The sequence below is a fragment of the Cryptomeria japonica genome, chromosome 1 (assembly GCF_030272615.1).
Source record: "Cryptomeria japonica chromosome 1, Sugi_1.0, whole genome shotgun sequence".
Taxonomy (NCBI): domain Eukaryota; kingdom Viridiplantae; phylum Streptophyta; class Pinopsida; order Cupressales; family Cupressaceae; genus Cryptomeria; species Cryptomeria japonica.
The window spans coordinates 196,280,712-196,301,128 of record NC_081405.1 but is presented as its reverse complement, the minus strand read 5'-3'; the positions used below and the strand labels follow the sequence as shown (position 1 = coordinate 196,301,128).

At 36.3% G+C, this 20,417-nt stretch overlaps 1 protein-coding gene across 3 annotated transcripts; it reads left to right on the top strand.

Annotated features, from left to right (window-relative positions):
- Positions 1-380: 380 nt before the first annotated feature.
- Positions 381-16,931, top strand: LOC131070125 (probable thiol methyltransferase 2). Of its 3 annotated transcripts, XM_058005649.1 has the most exons (9): positions 381-666; positions 1,822-1,952; positions 2,251-2,337; positions 2,872-2,972; positions 3,065-3,164; positions 3,355-3,401; positions 3,521-3,599; positions 3,956-4,037; positions 16,470-16,931. In XM_058005649.1, exons 1-8 carry the CDS (start codon positions 531-533, stop codon positions 4,016-4,018), a joined length of 744 nt encoding a protein of 247 aa, XP_057861632.1. In that variant the 5' UTR covers positions 381-530; the 3' UTR covers positions 4,019-4,037; positions 16,470-16,931. The 3 variants fall into 3 exon arrangements, 2 of the variants coding, with proteins under 2 accessions (XP_057861632.1, XP_057861633.1); XM_058005650.1 differs by lacking the exon at positions 3,956-4,037; XR_009112281.1 differs by lacking the exons at positions 3,956-4,037; positions 16,470-16,931 and having other exon boundaries at positions 3,065-3,221; positions 3,521-3,605.
- Positions 16,932-20,417: the final 3,486 nt, after the last annotated feature.

Genomic DNA, 20,417 nt, shown 5'->3' with positions numbered 1-20,417 from the left:
AAAAGTTTAGCCATTTTTATCTTTTCCCCAATTTGGAGGTGGAGTTACCCAACTTGGAGGTGGAGTTAACATTAGGTTACAAATGCAAGCTCGAGTTTATAACTACCAATACTTGAGTTTACATTAATTCATAATTTTTGTAAGGCCAATTAACTTAATTTTTGTCTTGGTGGTTTTTAATTATATTCATTGTGAAAAGTGTTTTATATAAATTATTTTAAAACGACAGAATGAAATCAAATATTTTTTTAACAATGTTTAAATTTTTAATTAGAGATATATGTATTATAATTTTTATTTTTAAAATTAATTTTGTTTTATTTTACAAATATATATATACACATTGTACAATCCGTTTCTTATACACAACCTTTTAAAATTCCATTTCTCATCACATTGCCATTGCCGTTGCGTTTCTGGTTTCTCATTTCTGATAACAGAGTTCCAAGTACACGCAATGTACACCACACATTTTTCTGATCGATTTCGTACGTACTTCCCAATTAATTTTTCTGGTTGGCAATAAGCGAATGAAGCATATATCTGCTCTCCATAGCAGCGCATTGAGGACTGTGTCATCCCAACTAATGAATCAAACGACAATGAGTGCCCCTAATTTGGAGAAGCAGAGGAAGATGCAACAGCTGGTCAATAATCAGCCAATGGGTATGTCTTGTATCTGTGTAATAATCTTCATCCAATCTTATTGATCTTCCACACTCTTGATGGGTTATAGGAAAGCCTTACTGTAAGCTATCATTAATTATCTGTGTGATTCAAGGTGTTAAGCTCTGTACCCGAGCACATAGACTGTAGGCCATCTTCACCTCTTTGTAACAACTCAGGTAGAATATTGAAGACTTTTGTGTCTCTTGTCTTCATCTCTGCCTCTTCTGCCAGTTGCTAGGAGCTGACTGGTTTTAGCCATCCTGCATTGTGACAGGCTCCATTAAACACAACTTGATTATATTGCACAACTAGTGCATTTGGATGATAAATAAGGGTAATTGCTGATAAGTTGGGGTCAGGGGATCACCTTTTCTGAAAATGGAAAAACAAAGTTTGTCAAAAAGATTGGGAGGTATCTTGGTCCCATCATTGTAGACAATAATCCACTCACAATTGTACTGTGTTTGAACTTTCGAAGTATGAAAGATTATAGCTTTATAAATCCCATGAATGTACTTGCAAGAAAAGTATACAGCAAACCCACCGAAAAATGAAACAATAATGGTTTATTTGGATAGGATTCAGTTGTCTGGAATATTGCCTCACAGTAGACACTCTGAGCAAACTTAAGCTTAGTGATAGAGATATTAAACCGCATCTGGGAAGTCCTAGTTGAGCCATGGTCAATTCAAAGAATTGGTCTTTAAGTATATCCAATGTGGCCAAGATACAGGAATCTAGCATAAGCCATGATAAGTGGGTGTTTTAGAAAGATCAATCTTAAGACACAAGGTCAAGAAAGGATTAGATATTCTAAATTTAAATATAGATTCTCGACACAATTCTATCGCAATTATTAGCAAATAATAACTGAAAATGAGCAATGTTCGTACATCACTATCATTTCTGTTAACTCATTGATGCATCTAAGGTACATATCTGTAAAAATTATAGACCCCTTCCAGGCAAGTATTTTAATGGCAAATTTATAACTCACCCTTCCTGTGCAAAACAATAAAATTTGCATATTTTTTGTGATTAACAAGTAAATTTAAATCGTAAGTTTTGTGGCAATGCACTATAAATTTGCACTTATGACAATCGTAGAGGGTTTTAATTGGCTCTTATAACTCAAATTTGATCCCCGTATAGATGCATGGGACAAATGCTGGGTGGAAGGAGCGACGCCCTGGGATATCGGACATGCTACGCCAGTTCTCTTACACCTGATAGAAAAAGGTCTTCTCCCTTGTGGCAGGACTTTGGTTCCTGGATGTGGTTCAGTACGTCTTCTTTTTCATTTTCAAAACCCAATTAAACAAAGCTTGAAAGGACATGATTTACTTCAATTTTTCATTTATATTACCAGTTCAATGGACTATTTTCAGCCGTCAGGCCTCAGGGGTGTCATGAAAGAATTGGCTCAATGAAAGCCCCTTTAAATTTTATAGGTTTTAGGCATTGTTTGTGGGTTTGATTAAATATGAATTGATTAGATTGGATGAATTAGTTTTGCTTCGATGTTTTGGCAGAGACACAAATTCACATGATATTAACAAATTCCTTGTCCTATGGGTCCAGGGGTATGATGTTGTGGCTCTTGCTAACAACAATCGACATGTGGTAGGTGTTGACATCTCTGAAACTGCAATTAAACGAGCACGGGAGGTAAATTTTGAACTCAGCAGCTAGACATTTGCCATGATTTAAAATAAATGTAGTTTTGTGTATTGTATGTGTTGCATAATTAATAAGGAGGTCTCACTGTAATTACTAAGCACAACAAATGTACTATTTGGATGCTTGATGTGGTATTTTGAACCTTGATTTACATTTACATACTTTTTGAAAGCTTCATTGCCCTAAGGTCTCTCTGCAGAGGCAAAACGGTTTGGAAAAACTACAGCAATGTAGTTTTCTGTCGTCAGAATTGATAAATCAAGAATATCATGCAATACACTGATTAGAGAATCGATTATCTTGAAATTTATAAATATCTAGCAAACTTTACTCTTAACAGAGTGGCTTTACAAATTATTTTAAACTGGAATCAAAACCTATCATAGTTTAAGGCCTTCTTCTCTCTGGTCTTTTGTCCTGGTTGTTAAATATCTTTTTCAAAAGAAATTCGCTATCTAGAACCTTTGAATTGATTTGGAGGTCCTGTAAAACATTACTAACCGATGATCATTTTTGTAAAAGCTGGCCGTGAGTGCTCCAAATGCTGAGAATTTCGAATTTCTAAAGGAAGATTTTTTTACATGGGCTCCAACAGAGCAGTTTGATTTTATCTTTGATTACACGTAAGTTCCACAATTTAGTACTCCGTATTTTGTTCTCTAGCTGTAGAAGATTGTTATAGTCATTGTCTAACTCTTTTCTTTTCTACTGGAAGGTTTTTCTGTGCTTTTGGGCCTCAGATGAGACCTGCCTGGGCAAAGCGTGTAGCTGAACTATTAAAATCTGATGGAGAGCTTTTGACACTAATATTTCCAGTAATGCTCATCATTGCCCATATATTGACCCCATAGTTTGGGTTCTGGGAATCAAAAGTAGATATTGACTTTGCACCCTTTAAAATTCTTACTCATGGCAGTTGCAAATGTAGAGGCAATTTCAATGCTAACGAACATCTTTGCAAAATCAGATGATAACAAAAATTGCTGGCTGTGATGTGATATGCAGGTAAGCGATCATGAGGGAGGCCCACCTTATGCAGTTTCTGTTCTCCAGTAAGCCCTCTATTTAAGTGCAAAATGTTAACAAAAAAATATCTTTTTTGATGACCTTGCCTTTTGGTATCAAATCATGCATTCAGGATCAATCAAACAGTTTTTGTTTGTTTTTCAAGGTACGAAAAGGTTTTACATCCATTTGGTTTCCAGGCAATCTCAATTGAAAACAATGAAATGGCCACTGGAATGCGCAAGGTACGGTCATGGATTTTAGACTATTTATAGACTTAAAGATTATTCATGGATTATGCCCTAAGTAGCATCAAGTTTTGTTTGTCAGTTTAGATTTAGGAATTGTAAGAGGGATTTGTTGTCCAGGACGCTTGAGTTGGGATTAGTTGATATTGCTTTTATTTGTGTCTACTAGAATTGAAGATATACTTCATTCCATTAAGAGAAAAAATCAAAGATAATCATTCTTCTTGGCAATATTCAAACTAGTCACTATTTTCCTTATTATGAATTCATGTGACATGATATATGTTATTGGTTGTTTCTGAGTGATGAGAAACATGGCTGCATAGAATAGTCTTCCTATGTCTTTCTAACAGTCACAGACAAGGAGCTATGTTTTCAAGGAAATTGAATCCAGGATACATGCATGCAAAGGTTAGCCATCGATGGAGATATGCAGTGAGATATATATACTCAAACTTGATAGTCTTATGTAAATTTTAAGTTTTCATTTAGCTTCTTTTAAAATTCAGATGATTTATCTTTTTTGAGGATGATAAAGCAAACTAGTTTTTCAATTAAATCGTGGCATATATGGTATTTTAACCTTTTGGCTTTAATTTTGTGTTAAGCCGGGATGAAAACTGAAAAAGCAGAACAGAATGGAGTATTTTTTTTTATAATTGTCAAATTAAAATTTGAACTCTTATTTATAGAGCAGTGAAGAATAGTTAACTGAAAAAAAAATTAAAAAAATGAAAAAACTTACAAAACTGAATGCTACAGTAACTTATTGCAATTAAACCAAGCATTCCACTAAAGTTCTAAACTTCATAAGCTTCTCTTGTCCAAGAACTTTGGTGAGAATATCTGTTGGCTGGTTTGCAGTCAGACAATACTTAGAGTTGTATATTGCCATCTTTTCCATGATGTCAAATCATGAAAACTTTGTGTTTGAGTTTGATTTGATTGTGAAAGACTAGATTTTTGGTCGGTATGATTGTAATGTATTGTCAGCGAGGGGAGGTGTTGATGATTTTTTAGTTCTTGCAATTATTTAAGAATCCTTTTGAGTAATATTATTTTTCTAGTTACTTTGCTGCCTCTGTTGAGGAAAGAGTTAGACACTGACTGGCCTTAAATTTCCACTGTTGACGCTAGATGCATTAGGAAACCGAATTAGATATCTCATCTTCCAAATCACTCATAGAGCTGGAATCTGAATATTCGATTAATGTGAAATTTATTGCCTTGGAATATTTGAGCCCACAGGCTTGAGTTCCTTTTAAATACTGAAGAATTCTTTTTGCTGCTACCTAATGGTTTTCTCCAGGCTGTTGCATGAATCTAGATAGGATTCCACCAACAAAAGAAATATTTTCCAGCGAGCTGTTCATACTTAATTGCATCGAAAAACTCTGCATTATCATCTGGTTTTAGTTTCAAGTTTTCTCGATAGGTGTACTGAGTAGTTTGCATTCCAGCAATCTAAATCTTCTCAGAATCTGTAGAAATATATTTTTGTTGAGTGATGAAATATTGTAGTGTGCTTTTCAAAGACACCCCCTTTGAGCAATCCATGCCATTGTAGTGGATCCCCGAGGTCCCCTTCAATTGATGCATTCCTTGAGCCCTAGATCCCCAATGTGATTTGTGGGGTTCCCTTTTTCAAGTCTTGGATAATTCTTGAGATCCACACATTCAGTATTTGAGCCACGCAGTTCATGGTGTCTATGCAGCCTTTCCTCTAGCTTCCAATACCTTGATGTCTCTCAACCACATTCGTAATTTTGACCAAGTCATAAGCCTCCTCTTTGGGAAGCTTTTGGGAATCTATGAAATGATTCCTTTGGTCCCTTTCAATTGATGCATTCTTTGAGCCCTAGATGTCCATGCCCATGTGATCTATGGGTTCTCCTTATCAAGTCGTGGATCATTACAGAGATCCATGTGATTTGGTATTTGATTTGTGGGTGTCATGGTGCTTGTGGAGCCTTTACTTTAGCTTCCAATATCTTGGTGTTGTTGGAAATATGCCTCGATTTCTCGTGACCAGTGTTCGGGTTGATCGGTCTAACTTACCCTGATGGAACAACTTGTGGGAATCAGTGTTCGGATCCGCTTTTGTGGTCATTGAGTTAACATCGCCTATCGGGTTAGCCATATTGAAGTCCTGCTGATGAAGTCGCCTTTGGCAATCGAGCTGTCATCGGCTATCGGTGGAACAAGATGGAAGCTATGTTGATGGCTCGATTGAGTTGCCTACTGGTTATCGGGGATCGGGATTACTTGTTCGTAGTTATGCCAATGATCGATGGAACCTTCTTCCTGGGATCGGTTAACAGGTGAGCAAGTCCGGGACGATCGGATGATGATCTGACGGTTGTCGCTACACTACTATGGCGAGATGCACGAACGTTATCCATCGCAGCTTGGGGACTAAGTGATGGGTCCCAACAAGAGAGCACTCAAGCAAAGTTAACTAGTGAGCAAGTCCAGGATGATCGGATGATGATCAAGGTTGATCCAACGGTGATCGCTAGGTCTCGATGGGAAACTACTCGTTGGAATATCCCTCGTGACATGGCGACCAAGTGGTGGGACCCAACAAGTGAACGGCCCAGGTGAGTTAAAGGTCGTGCAGATCGCAGATGATTGGACGATGATCGCAGAAGATCCGACGGTGGTTGCTAGGTCGCGATGGAAAATTGTTCGTTAGACTTTCCATCACGACCCAGGGACAAAGAAGAATTCCGGGCGGTTAGTGAGGTCGTGCTAAGGTGTTAGGGCCCCGGAACCAATCAGGGGGTGCCACGTGGCGGAGCGCAAAAAGAGATCAAGGAAGATCGGATGGACTGGTTGTGTGCTACACTGATGCCTGATGAGGTCGCCTTCGGCGATCGGGTTGATGTTGCCTGGACCGAAGACTAGTAGACGGACACTTGGAATGTTTCTGTTAGTGTATTTGAATACGAACCGACCCGTCTTCCAGATGAATGTGGGATAATATGTTTTCTACGAATTTATGAATGAACAGGCTATTACTGGACGGTTATGCTCCAAGGCCGATTGGTTTGGCAGATGGCGGTTGCCAGAGATGTAACTGACGAGCAGATGGGTGTGCATAAATACTATGGTGGTAGCTAAAGAGAACGAAATGGAAGTTGTAGAAGCCGAGATGAGTAGAGGTGTTTGCATATTGTGAGAACAGAGTTTTGAGAACATAGTCCATAAAAGAGGATCTGAGTACTTTATTGTAACCGTGTTGTTTATTGAATAAAGGGATCTCTTTTTTGGTGGTGGATTTTTTACCCGTAAGGGTTTTCCCACATATATCTGATGTCTTTCTCTAGTGCTATTCTGTCTGGTTAATCTTAATCTTTTGTTTGTGTTTTATCTTAATATATTGCAAACTGAAATTAAAATACTTCCTTGATTGCAAATCCCCTTAGAATTGACGTTAGGAGAGCGTTTTCCACGCACTGCTTTCCTTACAAGTGGTATCAAAGCCATTTAATTGTGTTATCCTTGTTGGGTAGGGCTGTTTGGTGTTAATTTTGTTTTCAGTGGGAGTCTGGCAGAGTATTTTGTTTGCAGATTGAGATGGCGAACAACTCTGGACGAGTGGAGATTGAGAAGTTCAACGGTTCAAACTTTGAGTTGTGGAAACTCAAGATGGAAGATTTGCTAGTTGATCGAGATCTGTGGTTTGTTTTGTCTGGACAAAAACCTTCAGGCACAAGGAAAGAAAACTGGAATCTTGCAGATAGAAAAGCCAGAGGATTGATTAGACTCTATTTGGCAGACTCTGTTCTGTTAAACGTTCATGAGGAAAAGACTGCACATTTTCTGTGGAAGAAACTTGGAGATATTTATCAAGGGAAATCTCTGGTAAACAAGTTGTTCTTGAGGAAGAAGTTGTATTCCTTGAAGATGGACGAGGGTAAATCTGTTGCAAATTATCTGAATGTTTTCAACATGATGGTTGCTTAGTTAACCTCCGTAGGAGTTAAGATTGATGACGAGGATTGATGTATGCTTCTGTTATGTTCTCTGCTTGACACATGGGATCATCTAGTAATGGTCATTGGGAGTACAACAACCACTTTCAAGATGGAAGAAGTGGTTGCTTCATTGTTGTCAGAAGAAACACGAAGGAAATCTTCTGAGATGGTCAAGGAGGCCCTTGCTGTTCGTGGCAAGACAGAGGACAAGAAGTCTAAATCCAAGTCAGAGGAAAGTTCCGCTCCTGGAAAGAAGTCCAAAGCGAAGTGTTGGAACTGTGGGCAGGTTGGTCACATTCAGAAGGATTTCAAAGAGAAGAAGAAGAAAGGAAACAAGAGTTCTTCAGATCCTTCGTCTTGTGCATCCTCACAGAATGAGGATAGAGATGCCTTATGAGCTGTTTTGGCAAGACAAACATCTAGTGGTGTCTGGTTCTGTCACGATGCCATGTAAGACTAGGTACCATGGGTCTTTGGCAGTGATGCAGATTCATCATTTGATGGTGGATGATCTTCATGTGACTGAAGATGGTAACATCTTGAGGATTCATAAGTCCTTGGTAGAGATGTTGTTTATGTCATATTTTGACATGTTTTCCTTAGTTAGGATGTGATCCTTCGTCTTGTGCATCCTCACAGAATGAGGATGGAGATGCCTTCTGAGCTGTTTTGGCAAGACAAACATCTGGTGGTGTCTGGTTCTGTCATGATGACATGTAAGACTAGGTACCATGGGTCTTTGGCAGTGATGCAGATTCATCATTTGATGGTGGATGATCTTCATGTGACTGAAGATGCTAACATCTTGAGGATTCATAAGTTCTTGGTAGAGATGTTGTTTATGTCATATTTTGACATGTTTTCCTTAGTTAGGATGTGTTACATTATGTTTGGGTACACTCTTGAGATGCATTTAGAGTTTTGACATAATATGGTTATGTTCATACAGAGCATGTAATCTCTTTGGATGAGATGTTTTAGATCATGTGTGTCATGTTTATGTTCCTGATTATGCAGTTGGAATCTTGACATTGATCTTGGTTTTGTTTCTATGTTTTGAGTACATTGATCATTTGCTTGGTACTTCATGATAATGTGGTTATGCATTTGAAGTTTTGGCATGGGCTGATCAGCTACAGGTGCTCTTAGAAACGTGGAAACGTAGATGGTATTGTTTTGGAATGAGTAATAGGTTCAACTGAAAGGCATTTATCTGTGATAACATAGTTAGCATTTAGAAGTGAAGAAAGGTATGATACAGGGTGTTGTGAAGACTTGCTTACAGGTTCTTTGTTTCCAATTAGTATTGGAAAAGCTCTTGGTACAAAGATTAATTCACTTCTATGAGATGTTGTAAACGGTTGACATTACCTGTGCAGTGGGAGCTCCTTGGTGTGTATTGCATGTGGAGCTTGAGATTGTGAGTAACAGGTTGTACATGTTAATGATCTTTTAAGGGTATGTGTAATTGGATGTGCTAGCACTTGTTGTGGGTGCTATTCTAGCTATGTCTATAACAAATATTTGTACATTCGGTTAGTTTTTTGGATCACGAGTTTTGTGTGCTCGGGAGACAAAGTTGTAGTTTTCTTAGTGGATAGCTTCTATATATGTCCTGTGGCAGTGGCATGGTAGAAGGTGGAAGTGTTCATGAATGAGATGAGACTGCTCTGCATAGGTGCACATGTTAAATTTTGTTTTTTGATAATTTCTAATCGAGTGGTATATTAGCATTGATGGGCTTTATAGTCTATGGTTCTCAGTGAAATCTTTAAGTGTTTGGCATGGTTGACAGGTCCAGTAAATTCCTCGGTAAGTGGGAGATTGTTGGAAATATGCATCGATTTCTCTTGACCAGTGTTCGGGTTGATCGGTGTAACTTACCCCGATGGAACAGCTTGTGGGAAGCAATGTTCGGATCCGCTTTTGAGGTCATTCAGTTAACATCGCCTATCGGGTTAGCCATATTGAAGTCTTGCCGATGACCCGATGAAGTCGCCTTCGACGATCGGGCTGTCATCGGCTATAGTTGGAACAAGATGGAAGCTATGTCGATGGCCTGATCGAGTCGCCTACTGGTTATCGAGGATTGGGATTACTTGTTTGTAGTTATGCTGATGACCAATGGAACCTTCTTCCTGGGATCGATTAACACATGAGCAAGTTCGGGACGATCAGACGGTTGTTGCTATACCACTATGGCGAGATGCACAAACGTTATCCATCGTGGCTTGGCGACTAAGTGATGGGTCCCGACAAGAGAGCACTCAAGCGAAATTAACTGGTGAGCAAGTCTAGGATGATCGGACGGCGATCAAGGTTGATCCAATGGTGATCGCTAGGTCGCAATGGGAAACTGCTCGTTGGAATATCCCTCGTGACATGGCGACCAAGTGGTGGGACCCAGTAGGTGAGTGGCCCAGGTGAGTTAAAGGTCGTGCATATAGCAGATTATCGGACGACGATCGCAGAAGATCCGATGGTGGTCGCTAGGTCGTGATGGGAAATTGCTCGTTAGACTTTCCATTGCGACCCAGCGACAGAGAAGAATTCTGGGTGGTTAGTGAGGTCGTGCTAAGGTGTCAGGCCAGGGACCTTGGAACCAATTAGGGGGTGCCACGTGGCAGAGCGCAAAAAGAGATCAAGGAAGATCAGATGAACTAGTTGTTTGCTATGCCGATGCCCGATGAGGTCGCCTTTGGCGATCGGGTTGATGTCGCCTGGACCGAAGACTAGTAGGCGGACACTTGGAATGTTTCTGTCGGTGTATTTGAATACGAACCGACCCGTCTTCTGGATGAATGTGGGATAATATGGTTTCCACGAATTTATGAATGAACAGGCTGTTACTGGATGTTTATGCTCCAAGGCTGATTGGTTTGGCAGATGGCGGTTGTCAGTGATGTAACCGACGAGCCGATGGGTGTGCATAAATATTGTGGTGGTAGCCGAAGAGAATGAAATGGAAGTTGTAGAAGCCAAGCCGAGTAGAGGTGTTTGCATGTTGTGAGAACAAAGTCCATAAAAGAGGATCTGAGTACTTTATTGTAACTGCGTTGTTTATTGAATAAAGGGATCTCTTTTTTGGTGGTGGGTTTTTTACCCGTAAGGGTTTTCCCACGTATATCTGATGTCTTTCTCTGGTGCTATTCTGTTTGGTTAATCTTAATCTTTTGTCTGTGTTTTATCTTAATGTATTGCAAACTGAAATTAAAATACTTCCTTGATTGCAAATCCCCTTAGAATTGACGTTAGGAGAGTGTTTTCCGTGCACTGCTTTCCTTACAGGTGTCACTCACAACCACATTCTTGATTTTGACTAAGCCCTTAGCTCCCTCTTTGGAAATCTTTTTGTGTTGCATTCAACAAGTCTGAAAGCTGTTTTTCTTGTGAGCTTCCTGCTTGCATAGGCCCTACTTTTGTCTTTCGTTTGATTCTGCAGTCTTTCGTGTCTTTTTGGTGACTCAGCAACAAAAGTTTTCATCGATGATCCATTGCCAATTCAACAGTGTGGATGATTTTCCTTTGAAGCGTTGCAATTATAGCAGGCCCCGCCTCTCTGATCTCTGTTTTTTGAGGTTTTCTAATCCTCTACCATGTTGGCATCCCTTAGGATGAACCGATTAATGAGTTGTGCTGGCATTTTATAGTGTGGCATCCTTTGAATTACCCCCTTGTTGTGATCTTAGACCCAATTCGATGATGTGCCTCGCTCTTTTTTGCATTCTATTCTTCTCCAAAACTTTTTGAGTTATCACCATGGTAGCACTCTTTCTTCTGCACCAATTGTTGATGATAAAGTCATCTGATGACACAAAGTTTCTTGGGCTTTCCATTGAAAAATGAATCTGGATCACATTTTCAAGATCATCATGTGGGAAGCTGTGTTCCCTCTCGATGATGTTAACATAGCTCTTCTCCCACCAAGTGTACTTAACCCATCTGGTAGTATTAGTCTAAGACTCTAAGGTGACTCTTTCCATCTTATGTTCAACATGTGCCTCCATCGCTCTAACGGACATTGATTGTGGATGACTGAAAATTCTTCTCTATTGGATTCCACGAGTGCTTACTGCTTTGCACCAAAACGTAATAGATGGCATATGCGCCTAACAAAGGTCATCATGACTCTGAATGGTTGCGGTCTAGTTCCTAGTTGCCTGCACATGCCTCCTCTGAGCTGTTGATTTGGTGTCAATCAAAGATCATGGTATGCATTTTTTGACGTCTATCTCTTCTCTCACTCTCATTCTTTATTCTTTGTAAATTCTCCTAGTGGTTGCAATTGCATACGGATACTCATGGTTGTATAAATATGAGCTCAACCGCAATGTAAATATCTTTTGGCTGCTTTGCTTCTTTGTGCTATCTTTTGTTATCCACCAGCTCTTGTAACAGATAGCTGATTGATCATAGATCTTTCAGCTTTCAATAAATAAAAGTGCATTTGTTTGGCATTTGTGTTGTCTGCTTATGCCCGCATAGATCAAGCAAATTATTTATGTTTGAATGCCACTAGCCATAGATGCCAGTTAATGCCATTTTGTACGTAGGAAGGTTTGCTTAAAGTAAGTTAAGGTGAACCTGCCACAAATATTTGCATGTTCATGGATGAAGGTTGGTTGAGTGCATAAGAGAAAGTTGATTGGTCACCTTTATTTGACACATAGATTAGGTTAGTTTCTATTCTCTTAAAGTAAGCTTATATGTAGTTTAGCAGTAGAATTGGAAAAAGGAAGTTAGCCTTATCCGGAGGTCCCCCCACACATTTGTGAAAATTGTCGATGAATGGGTTCCCATGTTATTGGAACAGGTGGAAAACTCCCTACAAGCTGTTTAGTAGCCAAAGGATGAAGCACAAGTTGCAATTCTTTGAAGGATATTGATTTCTCAGGCTTCTCTTGAAGTTCTGCCATATTAACGAATGCTTTCTGCTTACCATTCCACATCAATTGATCAGGTGACTACTCTTTTTGAATTTGTGATCCTAAAATCTCAGAGTATTTAGTGGGTGACAGTGGTCGTCGAGTGATCAAATGATGTTGCACATCATCATAACTACATTTGCCTGCCCCACTCCATGTCTACTTTCCATTTGATCATCCGCCTTAGTTGATGAGTTTGCGGTAGCCTTTTTAACTGACAAAGGAAAAAATCTAGCCCCTTGCCACCATGTTGATTGCATAACATTTTTAGATTTCACTTCTGACAATATGCTGCTGTATGCCCGACCTGGAAGCACCTTCGACATCTAAACGGAATGTTTTTATACTTCAATACCTGTTTCCATAATCTATCCCCCAGTTTCAACCATAGTAACTCTGACAATCCTTTTGAAATATCAAAATCAACTTGAATCCTCGGCGCTCGCTGAAGTAGAGTGGACTAGTCCATCTGATTTCAGTCTATAGACAAAAATTCTGCCAAAAAAATGTTCGTTAAAATCCATCCAGCCAAACTGAAGCTGAAAATACTGCAGTTGAATCTGTGCCGTATTACTGAGCACGTTTCAGTGATAGGGTTAAAATCCAGGAACTACAGTATAATTAAAAAGCACAGATTTATCCTAGAAGAAGAACTAGGGCCCTTTTACAAATATATTTTGTCTATGTTCCACATATTGACATGGTAACACATAAAAACCTTGGGCACTTGGCGTGAATTTCTATTGTTCCTTTTCAACTATATCTGACGACTTTTTAATTTTTCGTTCGTGTAAATCTACTTGTTCAGGCCATAGAAAATTAAATCTAAAAATAAACCCTGAACTTCAAAACATTTTCTTCCTCATAAAAAACTTATTGACCTAAATTCATCTGCTGCATTTGATTAACAACCCTTCTTTCACATATTTATCCTCCCCTACCTACACCTCCTTTGCCGCTATTGTCCATTCTTCCTGAGACACAAGCCCTGTTTTGGCTGCCCTATTTGACAAACCCCTAGCCCCATCATCATTACACGATTTGCTAGGGGTGACAAGCGTGACACCTTCACACCCGACAGAGGTCTCAATGCTGATTCCACAACATCGCCGTGCCATACAGATTCTTCATTTTCTATCACATTTGATTTTACACTCAAATTCTGGACATTTGCAGCAGCTGACTCATTACCCATCACACTAGATTTATCCTTCATTTGAACAGAAGACACCATTTGAGTTTCCATTCTGGTTTGTTTCATAAATATACCTAATAGTGAGATAATGCTTAATCCCATTTTGGCTAATATAATTATGCATTTTGTAATGTAAACTGTCAACCATTGTGTTCGAATGGTGCCAATGGAATTTAAGCTTCGTTTTCAGTCATAGTATGCTTCAAACTTCTTTAAGAAATGTATCCAAGTCACATTTTACTATGTTCATCAATGAATGATATGAAATACTGACATCCTCTAGCAAAAAGCTATTCGTAAGGGCCCACATAAATCAGAACGAATGAGTTGTAATATTTATCGAGCTTGTCTATTTGAACTAAGGAAAGGATTTCTATAATGTTTTTTGTGAATGCAAGATTCACATTTCTCAATTGTCTCCAGCAAAGTGGTCAAGCCTACAACATCATACTATCATAGTTAACTTGTCCAAATTTTCTCTGTCATATAAGACTAGAAAAAAGATTACCTCTTCACTAAGATAAATAAATCTTTTTGAAATAGTTCTACCTTCTTTGAATCTTAACAACTTTCCATTTTCTAACTAAGATAAATAAATCTTTTTGAAATAGTTCTACCTTCTTTGAATCTTAATGACTTTCCATTTTCTCAACCAGTAAATATAACAAGATTATCAATTTTTTTTTTAAATGTCATTTGTTCAACTTCTACTAAAATGGACTGGTTTTGTTGTCTGAAGCACAAAATCTAAAAGTTCTGGTAACTTGAGACAAATCGTTCCTTTTTCAATAAATTGAGATTTGTTTTATGTTTTAAATAGAGGACTACAAACATAGATCAAACTCTTCAAAATAAATATGTTGAGATATCATATGTTGTGTGGTTTTAATATCTAATATCCGAATATCATGACATGATTCATTAACATAGTAGGAAAAATCTAACATGAAAGCTCAAATCCATCATGATCATTACCACATACAAATAGAACTGCTCCCAATATTGATTGTATCATTTTGTATATTTTTATTTCATGTTATTTTACAACTACCTTCTTGTCCACATAATTATTAATTTATGATACAAATATTGTCTATCATTTTGATTGTCTCATTAAAATTGACCTCTACCATTTGTATATCGGCTTCCTTTATTCCTCTATTGACCTCTACTTCTTCCTGATCATTTTGACCACCTACAAACGGAAAAGAAAAAAATTAGAAAGCTTCTCTTTTCGCTGAGCAAGACAGATAATTTCAGTGTCATTAATCTTTCTCCCAAAGGCTTTTTCTTGTTTAGCCAGCATATCGACAAACTGGTCAGCAGTTATTGTCTTTAATTGATGACTTGCTTTTAAATATTCCAAATGGGTTGCATGAATGACAACATTTTGAGTTTTGATTATTAATTTATTATACAACTCTTCTATAAAGATTTATTTCTTTGACTCTTCTTGCTTTAATCATATGTTTAGAAGCAAGTCAGGTGAAATTAAATACCAATTTATTGCTCGTTCTTTGCAGCAGTCTTAAAAATAAATATAAAAGACTGATGAAGCAGCATCAATATTTAATATTGGAAAGCTTTATGCATCTTCTCTCTTTTGATTTATCCCAGTAAATGTTTGTGAAGCTTTTGATGCTTCAGATAACCCTTTATTTTAGTTAATGGCTGCACTCCCATTTTTCATGCACATGCATACATTTTTAGAGAAAGATATACCCACGAGCTTGTGAACTGCCGGAGGTGATTGTTTGCTGGGTGCAGATGTTTTCTTAACAGTGTGATTGAATACATTTTCAGATGTTTTTACAGCTATGGTGCTGCAGTTTCAACTTGGCATGATAGTGCTGATGAAAAATGGTATTTACAAACTCTAGAGATAAAATGTCTCTGCACTCTCCTCCCTTGAGTCAGCCTCAATTGGACTCCTCTTCTGTCTTCCACTGAGCTCATGCAGATTGCCTTACGCCTCTACCAAAGACTTTCGAATGCCTCTCTTGCAAAACCCTAATTTTCCTCTCTTATCTTTCCTTGCTTTAGGATGGGATGTAATGGTGCTTCTCCTTTCCTTCCTGCCTGGTTCTCTGATGCCACTGTCAGCTCAGGATGAAAACTGGAAAATCAGAATTGTATGAAGAAATGAAAATTTACTTTGTATATAGTTTTTGGTTTTGATTGTATCAGTTTTTTTTTTCAATCTTTCTGATCAATTTTCATGATCCGTTATCAGGAAGAGAGCAAAATAAGAGAAGAGAAAAATGGATCATAAAATTTGATCTGAAATACATGATCAAAATTAGAAGCTATATACAATAATAATTTTTCATTTCTTTTACATTACTCTCTTTTAATATTAAATTTGATAAAAAACTCACACAATCAAAACCATAAACTATGCATGTGATAAAATTATACACCCTAGGCCTACAATTCACTGAAAGCTAGACTAAATGCTATGCTAATTCATTTGACCAACTTTTAAGATTAATATTTACATTTTGAATATGAACATATAAAAAACAATGCAGATCATGCTATAAAACATCTACTCTCTGTATGTTTTTTACATTCAATGTAATTAATTCTTCACAACTCATATTTTGAGTGATTCTATTGTAGCATATTAATTCATTCATATGTCCACTTTGAAAAATAGTCTTAATTGCTGTTTTAAGTAGAATGCTATTATTTTGCTGGAAAGTTGGAAACATGTTATGAATTCTAGTGTTTTCTATTCTCTTATCATAAGAAAAAAATGTTGCAGGGCAGAGAAATTGTAGCAAGATGGAAAAGGGAGGACAGTCATCTGTCATTTTTGTAAAACCAAGTTCAAAATAGACGATGCAGGGAAGTTATCTTTTACCCTCTCGACCTTCTGATGAATAAAAGTTGTCTTTAATATTGACCAATTGTTTGGTCACTCTACAGCAATGGAACACTCTTGTGCATTTATTCAGTGCATGTGGAAAATTCGTCTTGCTTTTTTTGGGGGAAAACTCAGGCTGGACTCAATCAAAAGAATTTGGTACACGTACTTTCAGCACATTTACATATCTTAGGAGTTTTGGTTGTAGTGAATTACGTTTTATACACGTTGATCCTCAATGGTAATTTTAATTTTTTTTAAATTCTGATTTATTATTTGTAAAATTAATAAAAATTATTTTTGAATGATTTAATTTAATTGATTATGATTTTTTTATAATTATAATTAATTTTTAAATTATTTAATTTTTTTTTTTGTTAAATTATAAATTTTTTGAATTTTTTTAAATTGATCAAACATTAATATTTTTTTAAAAAACTTTTGCATGGAGTGATACTTTCTTTAATGTATATTTATGTTCAATCTCACTTTGATTTTTCAACAATTTATATCATTTCCTTTCATCTTAGGTTCTTATGCTTTTGAACCTTTTGTTTCATTTGAATTTGCTTCATTAAATGTAACTTAAAGACACTTCTAGAAATAGAGATACTCTTTAGGTTTTATCCATGTGGTTTCACCATAGCAAGTCTTATGTTCCAATTTAATGAATGAAAGGAATGGGTATTGCCTTCTCTCCTCTTAAACTTTTGAATGTTTTGTTTCATTTTAATTTTCTTGATTAAATGTAACTTCAAGATAGTTCTTCTAGAAGTAAAGATACTCTTTTAGTTTTATCTACATGATTTTACCATAGCAACTTTCTTTTATTCTAATTTTATGAAAAAGCAATGGTATTACTTTTACTTTCAAATTTAATATATATGTATACCTTTCTGATAGAAGATGTGAATGATATTAAGAATTGTAAAGTATCAAAATGTTTATATTGAATTTGTTATAAGTAAGTTGGATATTTATTTGTGTTATATTATAATTAATTAAATAATAATTTATATATTATAGTTAATGTTCTAATAATTATATTTTATATTATTTAATATATTCTTATTATTAATTAATATATAATATTTTAATAGTTATAATCTATATTATTTAATATTTAGAATTCTAAATTAATATAATATATAAATAAGTGTTTATGAGTTGAGTATTAGTTATTGAATATAGGGTTGTTCATTTGTAGTTTTATTAGCTCGGCTTGGTTAACGTTTAAAATTGAGATCAAGTGTTTATTGAAATCTTCAACTCGTTTTAATTGTTTTTTACCATTACATAATTCTCTCATTATTATTTCATGTTCAATTTTGTAGGAAAAATGTTGGACAAATAAACTTTCGACAATATTGATGAAAATAATCATAGAACCTTTAAGCTGGTGTAAAAAATCATTATAATGTTCGTCCTACCCTAGTTATAGGTAGAAAGGCAAATCAAGTGCATGTCGTCATAGACCACTTTTAATATGGGTCAATCTAGAGGGTAAGGACATAACTCTTAAAAGTTACAATATTTAGAGTGTCCCATTTGTATCAATTTAATAACATTTTTCATGCCCTACCATTTGAGTTCAAAGGAGGTTTGAGGTAGGGAGTAGTGTTGGTTTTTGTTTAGGTGACCAAAAGAGGTTTTGTCAATGGGTCCCATTGTTTTTCCAAACTTAGCATTGAAATCAACATTTTGAATTTAACATTCACTTTTTAACACCTAAACTAGCTAAACTGTTAGGAATTTAAAGATGATGCGAGCTAGTGATTTGTGAGATTTTATCTGTAGATTCTAAATGTATTTTATTAAAAATTGGAATTAAATTGTAATTTTATAATTGGCTTTTTATAATAAACAATATTTTTTTAAATGACATTTATGATGTCATGAAGGTATGCCATGCCCCAAAACAATTAAAAGAAAAAAAAAACTTTAAACAAAGGTAATTTCCATAAAAGGAACATTTTTTTCTTTTCCATGAAAGGAATACAAAGGTTCAAAGGTACTCTTTTCTTTTGTTGAGGGTATCCTTGCGACCTAGCTTGGTGCTTGTTTTTTGAGGCGAGCTCAGATAATACTAATCCCTTGGGTGTGGTGGAGGGCTTGTGCATTACACACATCGTATAAACACCAGGTTCAAAGAGTTGAACTTGAGACCATTGGGAATAGTAACAGTGTTGATAGGCACAATGTTGGGTGTAGTGAATTTTAGGGAGTAGTGTTCGTTTTTGTTTAGGTTACCAAAAGAGGTTTTATCAATGGGTCCCACTGTTTTGCCAAACTTAGTGTTGAAATCAACATTTTGAATTAAACATTCACTTTTTAACACCTAAACTAGCTAAACTATTAGGAATTTAAAGATGATGCGAGTTAGTGATTTTTGAGATTTTGTTTGTAGATTCTAAATGTATTTTATTAAAAATTAGAATTAAATTGTAATTTTTTAATTGGATTTTTTATAATAAACAATGGTTTTTTAAATGACGTTTATGATGCCATGAAGGTAGGCCATGCCCCAAAAAAATTAAAAGAAAAAAAAAAACCTTTAAACAAAGGTAATTTCCATAAAAGGAATAAAAAGGTTCAAGGGTACCCTTTTTGTTGTTGAGGGTATCCTTGTGACCTAGCCTGGTGCTCATTTTTTGAGGCGAGCTGAGGTGATAATAATCCCTTGGGTGTGGGTAAGGGCCTGTGCATTACACATCATATAAACACCAAGTTCGGAGAGTCAAACTTGAGACCAATGGGGACAATAAATGTGTTGATAGGCACAATGTTGGGTGCGGTGACTTTTAGGGAGTAGTGTTGGTTTTTGTTTAGGTTACCAAAAGAGGTTTTGTCAATGGGTCCCACTATTTTACCAAACTTAGCATTGAAATCAACATTATGAATTAAACATTCACTTTTTAACACCTAAACTAGCTAACCTGTTAGGAATTTAAAGATGATGCGAGCTAGTGATTTGTGAGATTTTATCTGTAGATTCTAAATACATTTTATTAAAAATTGGAATTAAATTATAATTTTTAATTGGCTTTTTATAACAAACAATGTTTTTTTAAATGACATTTATGACGTCATGAAGGTATGCCATGCCCCAAAAAAATTAAAAGAAAAATAAACCTTTATACAAAGGCAATTTCCATAAAAGGAACATTTTTTTCCTTTCCATAAAAGGAATAAAAGGTTCAAAAGTACCCTTTTTTTGTTGAGGGTATCCTTGTGATCTAGCTTGGTGCTCATTTTTTGACGTGAACTAAGGTGATACTAATCCTTGCATGTCGGTAAGGCCTTGTGCATTACACACATCATATAAACACTAGGTTCGGATAGTCGAACTTGAGACCAATGGGGAGCAAACCCACTACCCAAGTCAACTCTCCTACTTGTCGTGAGCTTTGAAGGTACCCTTTTATCCCTTTTATGAAAATTTGCATAAAGAATTTAAAAGAACCTTCCTGTAAAGGTCCCTTTTGTTTTTTGTTGTAAAATTACCTTTGTTTGTAGGTTTTCAAAGAAAGGTACTTTTTGCATACCTTCGAATGAAGATATGTTTAGCTTCTCATCTCCGTCTAAGTTCTAAAATGTAATGTTCCAAGTTTGTAACCCATAATTGTAGGATTACCCATGTGACAAAAGATAGCTACATTATAAGTGAAAAAGTTGGAGGTTGGCAACAAAAAACTTGGGATGTGGACATATTCCATTTGAGAAGTATAATGCTTAAATCTAGTTTGAGTTTTATTAATAGGTGTGTTGACTAGATGATGGAATTTTTAGAGGATCAATTTGATAGTAGGATTTTTCCTTATGTTGGGTTAGGTCCTAATGAAGGCT

Bases quoted from the DNA above. Each gene is read 5' to 3' on its own strand.
- LOC131070125 (XM_058005649.1), top strand. From the start codon at position 531: ATGAAGCATATATCTGCTCTCCATAGCAGCGCATTGAGGACTGTGTCA. The intron at 1,953-2,250 runs GTACGTCTTCTT...CTATGGGTCCAG, and splicing joins TGGTTCCTGGATGTGGTTCA to GGGTATGATGTTGTGGCTCT. The intron at 3,600-3,955 runs GTACGGTCATGG...TCTTTCTAACAG, and splicing joins TGGCCACTGGAATGCGCAAG to TCACAGACAAGGAGCTATGT.